We start from the raw sequence: 13663 nt of genomic DNA, 5'->3' as shown, positions 1-13663 counted from the left end.
CGCCAGCCCAAACCGCAGCACGTATTAAATGGGGCGGGGGCACGGAGCACGTGAGTTGGGGGCGGGTTCGGCGGGAGCACGTGACATGCCATGGGCGGGACCGTGGTTCAGGATGGGGGCGGGTCGGCGGGGGAGCACGTGACACACTGGGGGCGGGGCCCCTGGAACACGTGTCTCCGTGCCTGGCGTATTGGGTGGAGCACGTGATAGGGTGGGACGCGTGCGCCAGTACGTGACCTTCGGAGCGGAAAGAAGGTGGTGGCAGGTGCCGCGGGGCACTGTGGTTGGTCCAGGTCACACTGCGGAGCGAGGAGGGCAACTTGCAGACATGATGTGGATGTGCCGGCGTTTGACTGGGGTAAACATAGTAAAAAGTCTGACAACACCAGGTTTTAGTCCAACCGATTTATTTGATAGTAAATTTATTTGATTTACTATCAAATAAATCGGTTGGACTAAAACCTGGTGTTGTTAGACTTTTTACTAACTTGCAGACACCCAGAGCCGCGCAGAATGTTACAGCACAGAAGGAAGCCCTTTGGCTCATCGTGTGTCCACTGGTTTTCCGAATGCGCGATTCACCCAGCGTTATTCCCCCCCCACATAATGCCGCACGTTCTTCCTCTTTCGGATAACAGAATAATTCCCTTCTGAATGTCTCAATTGAACCTGCCTCTACCACAGTCTGAGGAGGTATGTTTCACACCTAAACCACTGACTGCATATTCTATCGTCCTTGATTTTTTGGCAATTACGTGAAGTCTGTGCTTTCTCAGTACATTTATTTATTAGTGTCATAAGTAGGGTTACATTAACACTGCAATGAAGTTAGTGTGAAAATCCCCTGATTGCCACACTCCAGCACCTGTTCAAGTTAACTGAGGGAGAATTTAGCCTGACTGATGCACCTAACTAGCACGCCTTTTGGACTGTGGGCAGAAACTGGAGCACCTGAAGGAAACCCCTGCAGACACGGGGAGAACATGCAGACTCCACACTGACAATGACCCAAGGCAGGAGTTGAACCGGATCCCTGGTACTGTGAGACAGCAATGCCAACTATTGTGTCACTGAGCTGCCCCATTTGGATAATGTTGGATTACGTTTTGGATAATGTTTCTGCCAGGTTTGAACTGGAGACCTTATGTGTGTTAGATGAATGTGATAACTAGAAACAGAGCACCCACCCCCTCACCACCTCATGTTCTCAATCCTATTATGAGTGGGAGCAGTTTCTTCTTCGGTACTTTGTCTGGATTCCTCATGATTTTGAATAGCTCTATCGCATCTTCTCTCGGCCTTTTCTCCAAGGAAAACGGTCCTAACTTCACCAATCTATCTTCAAAATGAGAGATTGAACACCCAGCTGGAGAAAGAGAGCACGCACACCAGCTGAGTGTGCACAATCCCACACACCAAAAGGAGCGTCCATACCACCAGAATGTGAGGGCAAACACACCCAGTCAGAAAAATAATGTGCACCCACAGAAAGTCAGAGGCAGCGTGCAGGCACCAGCATCTGCTTCTGGGGAAATGTGTCTCACTTCTGAAAGCACCACCACCAGCAAATGGAGAATGGTGGTGCAATGTAAACATTTGCTTCTCATGCACTGATTTACAACTATTATAGGTGTCAATGTTTCAAATTGCACATCATTGTCCTTGTGATGACTGCACATATTCACCTGTAAATATATGCTAAGTTTGATGTATAACCAGAGATAGACTGCATAAATGCAAGTTAAATAATTTTAATTCACTTAAGTGAAATGGTTTTAAGCTGTGTGCTACAGATGATGTGAAGAAAATGGATGCAATCAGGAATATGTAAAACTTGGCAGAGTTTTTCCTTCTACTGATCCTTATATCCATACAATAGAATTGCAAGTACACAAAATTAGAATGATCAAGGAAATTAAAATATGACAAAAGGAGGAATGGAGGAAGTAGGACACTTGAGTATAGGACACGAAAGCATGTATGTGTCAAGGTGTTTATTAAGGATGTGGATATCGTTAAAAATGCCAAATGAGAATTTTGGTGTAATAATTGCAATAAAAAAAGCAAACTCTCCAGGACACACATTACAGGGTATAGTAACATTTTGGACAGTTAAAGGATGCTACAACAGGTAGAGAGGCCAAGAAAGCTCTTGAGATTTTCTGTGTTTTTAGCAGAGCACAATTACAAAATTGGGCCATGGCATACAAAGCAGTTTTTAAAATTTGCTTTCCTCACCCCAAGTGATGGATAAATTCATATTCCCTCTGAAAACTATAAATGTCAACATTATGTATTTTTAATTTTATTCTCAGATTTTCTGTGTTTCGTGCACAATGAAAGTGGGAATATGGTTTGCTTTAATGAATGTTAAAATGACAGCAGAGATTAATTTTGCAATGCGCGTTTCTTGGTACATGTTCAATATTTGTTGAATATGTAGGGAATAAATTTACATCAATTGCAGGTGCATACACTTTGGTGGCATCAGACTGACATGCAGAAATGACAATGTGGGCAACAAAAAGGGGCAGATATAAACAGGATTACAAAAATTACACGGTATGAAATACGTACTTGCATTAGGTAATAGATAGGATATCTAAGTTTGGTTAAAATGTTTTTACTTTCTTTCTGCAAAGGAAAATGTATTACTCAGTTAATTTCTGTACAGATCACATAAAGAAGACAAGTGACTGAGCAAGAGATTGACCACGTGTTAAGTTATGAAATGGTAATAGCTTGGATTTAATGATTATTTAACACATTTAAAACAAAAGATCCATGCAAAATGCAAGAAATTAATTGGAACCATAGCATCTGTGGAAGATCCCTACTCTTTAGAAAAAGGCTGTCCAGCTCCATTGAGTCTGCATCAACTCTTCAAAATAGCATCCCACTAAGGCCCTCCCCTCTGCCCTATCCCCTTGACCCCACACATTTACCATGCCCAATCCATCTAACCTGCACAACTTTGGATGGTGGGTGGAAACTGGAGCATCCAGAGGAAACCCACACAGAGAACGTGCAAACTCCATACCGAAAGTCATTCAAGCTCACAATTGAACCTGGGTCCTTGGCACAGTGAGGCAGCAGTGCTAACCACTGTGCTTCCCAAATTAATTAAACTTATTCTTTGTTGTGGAATATCAGATCGTCAGCTTTCCACTAGAATATTTTATTGTAGTAAAGTGGTAGTTTAAAAATAGATTTGAGTACCAGAAGCTTTGAGTTTCTGTTTTGGTTTGAAAGGTTTTTTTTACTCTGCTGACTCATGTCAGCTATTACCCCTGTGTTTATTTTTTGCTTCTTTTGACTTTCCACAAACTCTACCTCTATTCACAATCAAATCAATAAACATACTATCCTATTTTTCCAAGTTTTGGAACTATCCCTCCAGAAGTACAGATTAATACATTAAAATAGGGAAATGAAAACTTTGTTCAGCCCATCAGTACTTTTGAATATTTTAATTGTTATTTCTTTCGAGTGAACGAATGTACTATGCAAACATAATTTTGACAACATTCTCCAGTCAGTATATTTCAATTTAATAGACTTTTCTTCACCCTCCCAAATGTATCATGTGATATAGCATGGGCAAACAATCTCAAGTCAATCTTCAGAAAATGACCCAGTAAATTTACAAAAGGGGATTGATAGTACTTCGGACTGCATAGGCTGATATCTTTACAGCATATCCTCTTAATCACAATAATCCAATACAAGTAAGGCCCTATGGAGAACCTTTTGCCTGAGTAAATACTGTTCCTAGCAATTGAATGCATAGATTGCATATCCAGCAATAAATGCTTAATGCTGATATTTAATGTTCCCATGACTTACTTCAAGAGTGTTTCTTTTTTAAAAGCAGTGTGATTAGCAGCTTGACATAATAAAAGTTGGATCAGATTCACATTTGGATTGTAATAGTGATGAGGACACAGTAGGTCTGTCCAGTACTCAGAGAAATTGTAGTAAAGAAATTATGTTGTACTTACAACTTGGGATTTTTATGCAATTTATTCTTCCACTATAGAGCCAATAGAATGTCTAAACTGGAATTGATTGCAAAATGTGTTCTTTAAGTGCTAGGACACACAGATTTGCGGCAATGCTAAGAAACATGGATTTCAGGTGCATTATTCCTCAGAAGGTAGAGCTGTACACAAATGCTGCTGAAGTTCCCTGACTGAAGCTATTTTAGAAATGGAGAATCATAAGATCGCCAGCATTGTAGATTGATGTTAAACCTTTGTTTTAGTTATGGGTAAATAAAGCACAGTTCCACAGAATGAAATGATGTCAGCACCACCAAAAGAAATGCTGAACAGAGGTCAGTGAAAATTCATATGGAGTGACTCAGCTGCACCTCCTATCAGCTGCCAAAAAGTAGCACTTAATGATGACCTGGCCTAGAACCATGCTGCAACTCAACTGCAGAAATTCTTCATCTGAATGAGATCTGTGAGGGGACAAAGTTTGAAACAGTGTATGGCTTTTTCTGGCCCCGGCTACTGTTTCCATCACTGGCGACTATCTGAATCTGTGCAAAACTGTTCATAAAATAGTGTTGTTTTAAACCCCAAGATGAGTTTTGATCACACCATTATCATGATGATCTACTTGCACCTAGAACCATAGAACACTACAGCACAGAAACAGGCTTTTTGGCCCTTCTTGGCTTTGCCGAACCATTTTTCTGCCTTGTCCCACTGACCTGCACTTGGACTATATCCCTCCACCCCTCTCATCCATGTATCTGTCTAAGTTTTTCTTAAATGTTAAAAGTGAGCCCACATTTACCACTTCATCCGGCAGCTCATTCCACACTCACACCACTCTCTGTGTGAAGAACCACCCCCCCCCCGCCAATATTCCCTTTAAACTTTTGCCCCTTCACTCTTAACCCGTTCTTCTAGTTTTTTTCTCGCCTAGCCTCAGTGGAAAAAGTCTGCTTGCATTCACTGTATCGATACCCATCATAATTTTATACACCACTATCAAATGTCCCCTCATTCTTCTACTGGTGGCGTTGAATAGTCCTAACCTATTCAACCTTTCTCTGTAACTCAGTTTCTCAAGTCCTGGCAGCATCCTTGTAAACCTTCTCTGCACTCTTTCAATCTTATTAATATCCTTCCTGTAATTAGGTGACCAAAACTGCGCACAATATTCTAAATTCGGCCTCACCAATGTCTTATACAACCTCACCCTAACATTCCAACTCTTATACTCAATACTTTGATTTATAAAGGCTGCCTCTGTAACATCACCTGATTCTAACCCTGCCACAGTTCATCTGATGCTGAAACCCTTGTCGATGACATTGTTGCCGCTCAATGCGACTATTTCAGTGCTCTTCAGTAATATTCCATTTTTAGAATCATTAAATTCCTGTAGTGCAGAAGGAGGTCATTCTGCCCATTGAGCCTGCACCAACAACAATTCACCCAGGTCATATTCCCTTAACCCCACGTATTTACCCTTTAAATCCTCCTGACACTAAGGAGCAATTTACCATGCCAATCCACCTAACCTGCACATCTTTGGATTGTGGCAGAAAACTGGAGCACCTAAATGAAACCCATGCAGATGGTCATCCCAGGCCAGAATTGAACTCAGCTCCCTGGCACTGTGAGGCCGCAATGCTAACCACTGTGCCGCCCTCTTTTCTATTTTCCATAAACTTCTCATTCCAAAACTCTTGCTGTCTGTATCATAATTGAGACCAAGTCTTGTTCAATTAACATTCCTGTACAGGCTCCAGGTCTGACAAAACCTCAATTTTAAAATCCCCATTCTTATTTAAAATCCCTCCAGCTCTTCAAGTCTTCAAGATAGTTATACTTATCCAACTCTAGCCTCTTGAGCATTGGCAATTTCATTTACTGTACCATTGATGGCTGTGTTTTGAGCTGTCTAAGCTCTGGAATTCCGTCTCTAAATTTTTCTGTCTCTCGATCTCTCTCTCCTCCTTCAATTTGTTCCTTAAAACCTAAATCTTTTGTAATGTTCTAATGTCTCTTCTGGTAGCTGTGTCAAACATCTTGATATCATGCTGGTTAAGTGCCCTCAGATATTTAGCGACATTAAAGGCACTATAAAATGCGACTTGTTGATGTAAAGTTTTTTATAAGTTTGTGATTAACTTAATGTGCATCCTCCTGATTTGGTCAGGCAGGCAGCATGCTGACACCTAGCATGTTGAAATGTTGTGTTACATCATTACAGCACAGTGGTACAGTGGTTAGCAGTGCTGCCTCACAGCACCAGGGACCTAGGTTTGATTCCCAGCTTGGGTCACTGTCTGTGTGGAGTTTGCACATTCTTCCTGTGTCTGCCTGTGTCTCCTCCAGGTGCTCTGGTGTCCTCCCACACTCCAAAGATGTGTGGGTTATGTTGATTGGCCATGATCATTTGCCCCTTAAGGTTGGGGGGGGGTGCGGTAGTAGGGTAAATAGGTGAGGTTGTTGGGATAGGGTCTGGGTGGGATTGTGATTGGTGCAGACGCGATTGGCCAAATGACATTTTTCTGCATCGTGAGGATTCTGTGATCAGGATATATCATTGCTACTATTTGAAGCACCTCATTGAATTTAGTAGATTTGAATTTTTTTCATCAAAGCTTCAAAACAATACTTTCAAGAACACCCAACAAAACAATTCTATATTCCCAACCTATTATTCAAGATCAGTACTAACTGGCAGCAGCATGGTTTCTTGGATGGGTGTAGAACAAATTGATTGCTATTATAAAAGCAAGATATTGCAGGTGTTGGAAATCTGAAATAAAAAAAGGAAAAGCTTGAAAAAAAAGCAGATCAGGTAGTACTTGTGGAGAGAAACAGTTAACTTTCAGGTTGATGATGATCCCTCATCCTCCCTAACATTTTTAACTCTGTTTCTCTCCACATATGCTGCCCAACCTGCTGAGTAGGAGAACATGCAGACTCTGCATAGACAGTGACCCAAGCCAGGAATCAAACACGGGTTCCTGGCACTGTGAGGCAGCTGTGCTAACCAATGTGCCACCATGCCGTGCTAACTGAATATATAAGTTCTGAACAAAGGAACTAGCTGAGTCCACATACAGCAAAAACCAGTTCAGGCCTATTTCTTAATTAACTATTTCAACTGCTGCCAGTGCTCCTTCAGCCCCAGGGTGGAATTTAGAATTTAAGCAGTACTTGCAATTAAGTGTTCAATACACATAATATTAGAGATTTAGGAAACTATTTAAGTTTCCCCCAGCTCAACACACTCCATTGAAGTCACACTCCAGTGTAGCAGACAGTTCTCTTGCAATACTTAATCATTCAACTTGCGTCTATGCAATGCTTCTCTGGTACTATGCCAATCTTAGGCAACAGATGTCAAGTTATAACAAGGACAGTAATGTGCAATGTGAAACAGTGGCACTTTAAAATAGTTTTAACCTAATATATCGGAGAGAGAAGTATTTATATTAATAAGGACAGAGATTACAAGCGCAAGGAGGTTATGTTGAATTGTTTGAGACACTAGTTCAGCCTCAGCTGGAATATTGGATCCAGTTCTGGATACCACACCTTCAAAAAGATGTGAAGGCATTGGAGAGAGTGCAGAAGAGATTGACAAGAATGGTTCCAGAGATGAGGAAGTTCAGTTATGAAGTTGGATTGGAGAAGTTGGGACTGTTTTCCTTGGAGGAGATGGTTTATATAGAGGAATTCAAAGTCACTGGGGGCTGGGGTCTACACAGAGCAGACAAGGAAAAGCTTTTCCCACTTGTGAAATTATCAAGAATGAGAGGTTACAGATTCAAAGTAATTGACAAAGAAGTATACCATGAGCAAAAATGTTGCCATGCAGTAAGTGGTTAAGGTGTGTAATGCACAGCCTGAGAGAGTGTTGGAAGCAGACTCTAATGAGGCATTCAAAAGGGAATTACTTCCTTCCACCTTCTTCTGTCAGGAAAAAGATACAAAAGCCTGAGATTATGTACTAACCGACTCATGAACAATTTCTTCCCTGCTGCCATCAGACTTTTGAATGGATGTATCATATATTAAGTTGATCTTTTTCTACACCCTAGCTATGACTTTAACACTATATTCTGCACCCACTTCTTTCCTTCCCCCCAGGTACTCTATGAAGGGTATATTTTGACTGCATAGTGCACAAGAAAAATACATTTCACTGCATCCCAATGCATGTGACAATAATAAATTAAAAGAAGTGAGAACATGCAAGGTATGTGGGGAGATGGCGGGGGTGTGACAATTGGTGAACAGTTTGATTTGATTTATTATTGTCACATATTAGAATTCATTGAAAGGTATTGTTTCTTGCAGGCTGTACAGGCAAAGCATGCTGTTCATAGAGAAAGAAATAAGAGTGCAAAATGTAGCATTACAGTCATAACTAGGGTGTAGAGAAAGATCAACTTAATGCAAGGTAGGTCTAGTCAGAAGTCTGACAACAGCAGGGAAGAAGGTGTTCTTGAGTCAGTTGCTACATGATCTAAGACTTTTGTATCTTTTTCCCAATGGAAGAAGGTGGAGGAGAAAATGTCTGGGGTGTGTGGAGTCCTTAATTATGCTAGCTGCTTTGCTGACGCAGCAGCAAGTATAGACAGAGTTAATGGATGAATGGATGGGAGGCTGCTTTGTGTGATGGATTGGGCTATATTCACAACCTTTTGTAGTTCCTTGCAGTCTTGGGTGGAGGAAGAGCCATACCAAGCTGTGATACAACCAGAAAGAATGCTTTCTACGGTTTACGCCAATGCAGGCGTTTGAGTGTTAATTGCCTTCCCCACTCCTGCTCCCCTCGCCACCCCCCCCACCAAGTCCTGTTAATAACTTTACAGAACCAGGCTACTTCAGGGCACGTGCTCCACACACTAGCCACGCCCCAGGTTAACGCTCAGCGGGGCACACCCATTGCCTCTTCCTCCTTACATGGGAGGGCCCCTTTTTCATGCGATCTCAATGCATCACGTGCTTCTGACACGCAATGGACCTAGTATCACGTGCCCCCTCGGCGGCAGCAGCCCTATTGTGTCACGTGCTCCCTCCGCGGGCCCGCCCCACTGTATCACGTGCTCCTTCCGTGATCCTGCCCAGCGTATCACGTGCTCCTTCCGTGGCCCCGCCCAGTGTATCACGTGCTCCACCCGTGGCCCCGCCCCATTTGTCACGTGCTGCGCTCCGGGCCGGAGCTGAGGAAGATGGCGCGGGGCAGCGGGCGTTGCTGAGAGCGGAGCGGCTTGGTGGGTGGAAGGAGCAGCCGGCCTTGAAGCGCAGTTTGGGCCGATAATGCGAGTGTGAAATGTTTGCCGCGCCGACGCTGTGGATGACAAGGCCTGCTCCCTCTATGCGGACGAGGAGTGAGGAGCTGTGCGGCTGCAGTTATCACCCACATAAACATTTCTTTAGGACTCCCAGTTCCTGAGTGTTTGTCAAACTGACGCTCGGCCTCCGCTCTGAAGGAAATGGCAGATTCGCAGCATGGGCCCTGCACCGCTGGCAAAGCGGCCCGCTCGCAGCCGCTGTCACGGCTCCGGGAAGAGCACGGAAAGGTAAAGGCCGTGAATAAGCGGGCGGGCGGCGGCGGCCGTTGTGTTTAAAATCAGGCGGAGAGTTTGAAGAATGAGGAGACGGAGCCGCGGCCTCGGCTGGAATCGGGCTTTTCTCGGCCTCCCCCTGAGTCCAGGGTTTCTCTTTAAGGCGGTGATTTAAATGTATTGGGTCCTCCCTCAACATTGCCCCCCCTCCCCACCCAGTCCAATATAAAACCTGCTTCCCGGCGGATCAGCCAGCAGCAGACTACCCCCAGATTCAGCGGGGAGTTTGCTGCTGGACTTTGACCCTTGGTTCTGCCTCTAGATGGAGGGACATTGGTGTGTCGGTTAGAAATCTCCTGCAGCGTGGCGAGCACACTTTCCAAGCGAGTAAAACCAACCAGGGCACTTTAAAGGCAACGTGCGTAAAAGTGAAGGTGCAACCTAGCGTTTTGAATTGAATGTAATCGAAACAGAAAATAAACACTTGTATTCGGTTGCACCTTTACATCTAACGTCACGCTGCTTAAATCCTTCTAGGGCTTTCTCGAATTCAACCTTTCCATCAAGTGAGATGAACAACATATTACTTAATTTTCCAAAAATAATCTAAACACTTTCCTGGCTAATCAAAACAGTTCTATTTTACAGTAATCGAATCGCTCTGTATCCAAAAAGTTGTATTGTACAATTTACTTCGAGAAGTTTAAATATTAGATCTAAGTTTATGTATCATTAAAGCTTAAGATTTTGTGGGTATTTGTTAGTGTTGAAAAGGCTACAACTAGGCAGCACGGTCTCAGGTTAATGAATCCATCGTTTCAAATTGTTTTGAGGAGCTTCCTCTCTGTGAATTACAAATGTTTGGAATTCTGTATCCTCGGCGCCAGGGCATGCACAGTTGACGAGCATGGTGTAGGGAAATCGGGCGATATGGAAATCGGGTGGGAAGGTGGAGTTGAAGTCAAAAACGAGCCACAACTTTTTGAATGGAGGAAAAGGTTCAAGGGGCCCCATGTTATTTATGTTTTTCTATTAAATGTTAAACTTAAGGCGCTGTTGACTGTCGTGTTTTTTTTTCCTGTGGAAGGTCCATATTTCGCTCTAATTCCTTTGCTGGTTTTAACTTTCCAGATTTGTTGTGCTGGATTTTACTGTGAATTTCATTTGTTCAACTTTTACTTGCTGTGGGGCTTCATACAGCAAAATGCCAGACCTGTGTAGGAATCTGGAACGCATATAAACAAGACAAATGACTATTTGTTTAACCTATCAATTGCAGAAGTGCAGGTTTGGAAGCAGAATGCATTAGGTTATTTAATTCTATGTTAAATTAGGTACAGAAAGTAAATTAAAGAGAGGACAGAAAGAAGAAAAGGTATTTAATCTCCACCAAAAAGAATTGGAGCAACAAGACACAAGTTAATTTTCAATTCCGGAGATTGTTTGACAGTAATTAAGCCTGACCATGTGATTAAATTTATACTTGGGCTGGAATAGGCAATCCCAAACTTTTTTGATGCTTTGTCCTTGGCTATGAGGTAAATACTGGATTGTGGCTCTGTTCAATACATTTAAACATTGAACCAAATGGTGGAAAGCCATTTTTAGAAAGCTTATTGAGGAATGTCTCCTCTTGGACAGCAGCTTCCATGTTTCCACAGTTAACTCCATCTGTGGTCATCTGAAGCGCCAATATGGATTCATAACAAAATCTGACTCCTATAGTATTGTGCCCCAGGTTGCAGTTGTCCTTTGTAAAATATCTACAAGCCTGACTGTTCACACGTTGTTCAGTTGGAGGAACCACCACTGTTTTTCTCCTGATGCGCTTATGTTCAGGAGAGGAAAGTGTTAAATTAAAAGCGGATGCGTTTAGAGTAGCTAAGAGTAGTGGGCGAGAAGAGGATTGGGAGAGGTTTAAATGTCAACAAAGAATGATGAAGAAGGGTAGGATAAACTATGAAGCTGGGCTAGCGCTTAATACAGAAAAGGACAGTAAGAGTTTTAATAAATAAATAAAAAGGAAGAGGCTGACTGGGGTGAACGTTGGACCCTTAGAGGATGAGAGGGGGGACTTGGTGGTAGGGGATGGGGAAATGGCTGAGGCCTTGAATAAGTTTTTTGTTTTGGTCTTCTCGGAGGAGGATGTGAATAATTTGCCGGGTGTTAGCGATAGAAAGATGGTGGGAGTGAATCACATTATTGTTACTAGAGAGGCAGTGCTCGACAGACTGGAGGGACTGATTGTGGACAAGTCCCCAGGACCGGCTAGAATGCATCCAAGGGTTCTGAAAGAAATGGCGGAGGTGATAGTGGATACCTTGGTGATTATTTTCCAAACCTCGCTGTTTCCGGGGAAGTGCCGGAAGATTGGAAAACGGCTAATGTTACGCCGTTGTTTAAGAAGGGTGGCAGGCAAAAGGCAGGGAATTATAGACCGGTTAGTTTAACGTCTGTTGTAGGTAAAATGTTAGAATCCGTGATCAAGGAGAAAATAGCGAGGCATCTTGAGGAGAATTGTTTGATAGAGCAGATGCAGCACGGTTTCGTTAAGGGGAAGTCGTGTCTGACGAATTTATTGGAGTTCTATGAGGATGTTTCTAGGGCGGTGGATAGAGGAGAGCTGGTGGATGTGGTGTTTCTGGATGTTCAGAAGGCGTTGGATAAGGTGCCGCACAAGAGGTTATTACAGAAGGTGGGCATGGAGTTGGGGGTAGGGTGTTAGCGTGGATAGGGGATTGGCTGTCAAATAGGCAGAGAGTAGGGGTCAATGGGTGCTATTCGGATTGGCGGTTGGTGACTAGTGGAGTGCCCCAGGGGTCGGTGCTGGGGCCTCAGCTATTTACCATTTATATAGATGATCTGGAGGAGGGAACCGAGTGTATGGTGTTGAAATTTGCTGATGACACCAAGATTGGTGGAACGGCAAATTGTGCGGAGGGTGTGGAGAGTCTGCAGAAGGATCTAGATAGGCTGGGCGAATGGGCCAGGAACTGGCAAATGGAATTTAATGTTGGCAAATGTGAAGTTGTCCACTTTGGTAGGAATAATGGTAGGAAGGACTATTACTTACGTGGTGAAAAACTGCAGCATGCAACGGTGCAGAGGGACCTCGGGGTCCTTGTGCATGAGTTGCAAAAACCCAGCCTGCAGGTGCAGCAGGTGGTCAGGAAGGCGAATGGGATGCTGGCCTTCATAGCGAGGGGGATTGAATATAGAAGTAGGGAGGTCTTGCTGCAGCTGTATAGGGCACTGGTGAGGCCGCAGCTGGAGTACTGTGTGCAGTTTTGGTCGCCGCACTTACGCAAGGATATTTTAGCCTTGGAGGGAGTGCAGAGGAGGTTTACTAGGCTGATACCAGAGTTGAGGGGGTTGAACTATGAGGAGAGGCTGAATAAACTAGGCTTGTACTCGTTAGAATTTAGAAGAATGAGGGGAGATCTCATTGAGACATATAAGATGATGAATGGGATGGATAGGATAGAGGTGGAGAGGCTCTTCCTGCTCAGAAGGGACAGTAGGACTTGAGGGCATAGCCTCAAGATAAAGGGGGGGTGGTTTAGAACGGAGTTGAGGAGGGACTTCTTCACTCAAAGGGTGGTGAATCTCTGGAATTCTCTGCCCGTTGATGTGGTAGAGGCTGCCTCGCTAAATATATTTAAGACGCGGGTTGATAGGTTTTTGATAGGCAAGGGGATTAAGGGTTATGGGGAGAGGGCAGGAATGTGGAACTGAGACACGACAGATCAGCCATGATCTTATTGAATGGCGAGGCAGGCTCAAGGGGCTAGATGGCCTACTGCTCCTATTTCTTGTGTTCTTAGAGAATGCTGGCTAGCAACCAGGAGCTGTGCATCATTAGATTTTATACTTCATAGCTGCCGCTGTCCCATTGAGCTTAGTTAACTGTGTACCCAAACCTGAGTACATCCTAATTTGAATGATTAAATTAATGGCTGGATAAACTCTCAAACACGGGGGAGACTTTAACTATTCAACTAACGTGTCTAGTAATTCTTATTTAACTGATTTGCTCTGTCAAAATTATATAGTAGGAGTTCACTAAGGCAGTAGATTCAAAATGTGGAAATGAATGACCAGTTGATATTTTGT

The 13663-nt window shown here is 43.4% G+C and overlaps 1 protein-coding gene across 2 annotated transcripts in view; it reads left to right on the top strand.

The window, feature by feature from the left end:
- Positions 1 to 9179: 9179 nt before the first annotated feature.
- Positions 9180 to 13663, top strand: part of uri1 (URI1 prefoldin like chaperone) — a 67242-nt gene continuing 62758 nt past the window's right edge. Inside the window, exon 1 of one of the 2 annotated variants that reach the window (XM_080186929.1) lies at positions 9180 to 9565. In XM_080186929.1, coding sequence (XP_080043055.1) covers positions 9479 to 9565 — 87 coding nt within the window. In that variant the 5' untranslated portion in view covers positions 9180 to 9478. The remainder of the gene's footprint in view (positions 9566 to 13663) is intronic. The other variant, XM_080186930.1, reaches the window with a different exon arrangement.

Source organism: Carcharhinus amblyrhynchos, chromosome 4 (genome assembly GCF_965287045.1).
Source record: "Carcharhinus amblyrhynchos chromosome 4, sCarAmb.v2.hapA, whole genome shotgun sequence".
Classification (NCBI taxonomy): Eukaryota; Metazoa; Chordata; class Chondrichthyes; order Carcharhiniformes; family Carcharhinidae; genus Carcharhinus; species Carcharhinus amblyrhynchos.
The sequence above is the reverse complement of the archived record's forward strand: the minus strand, read 5'-3'. Positions and strand labels throughout refer to the sequence as shown.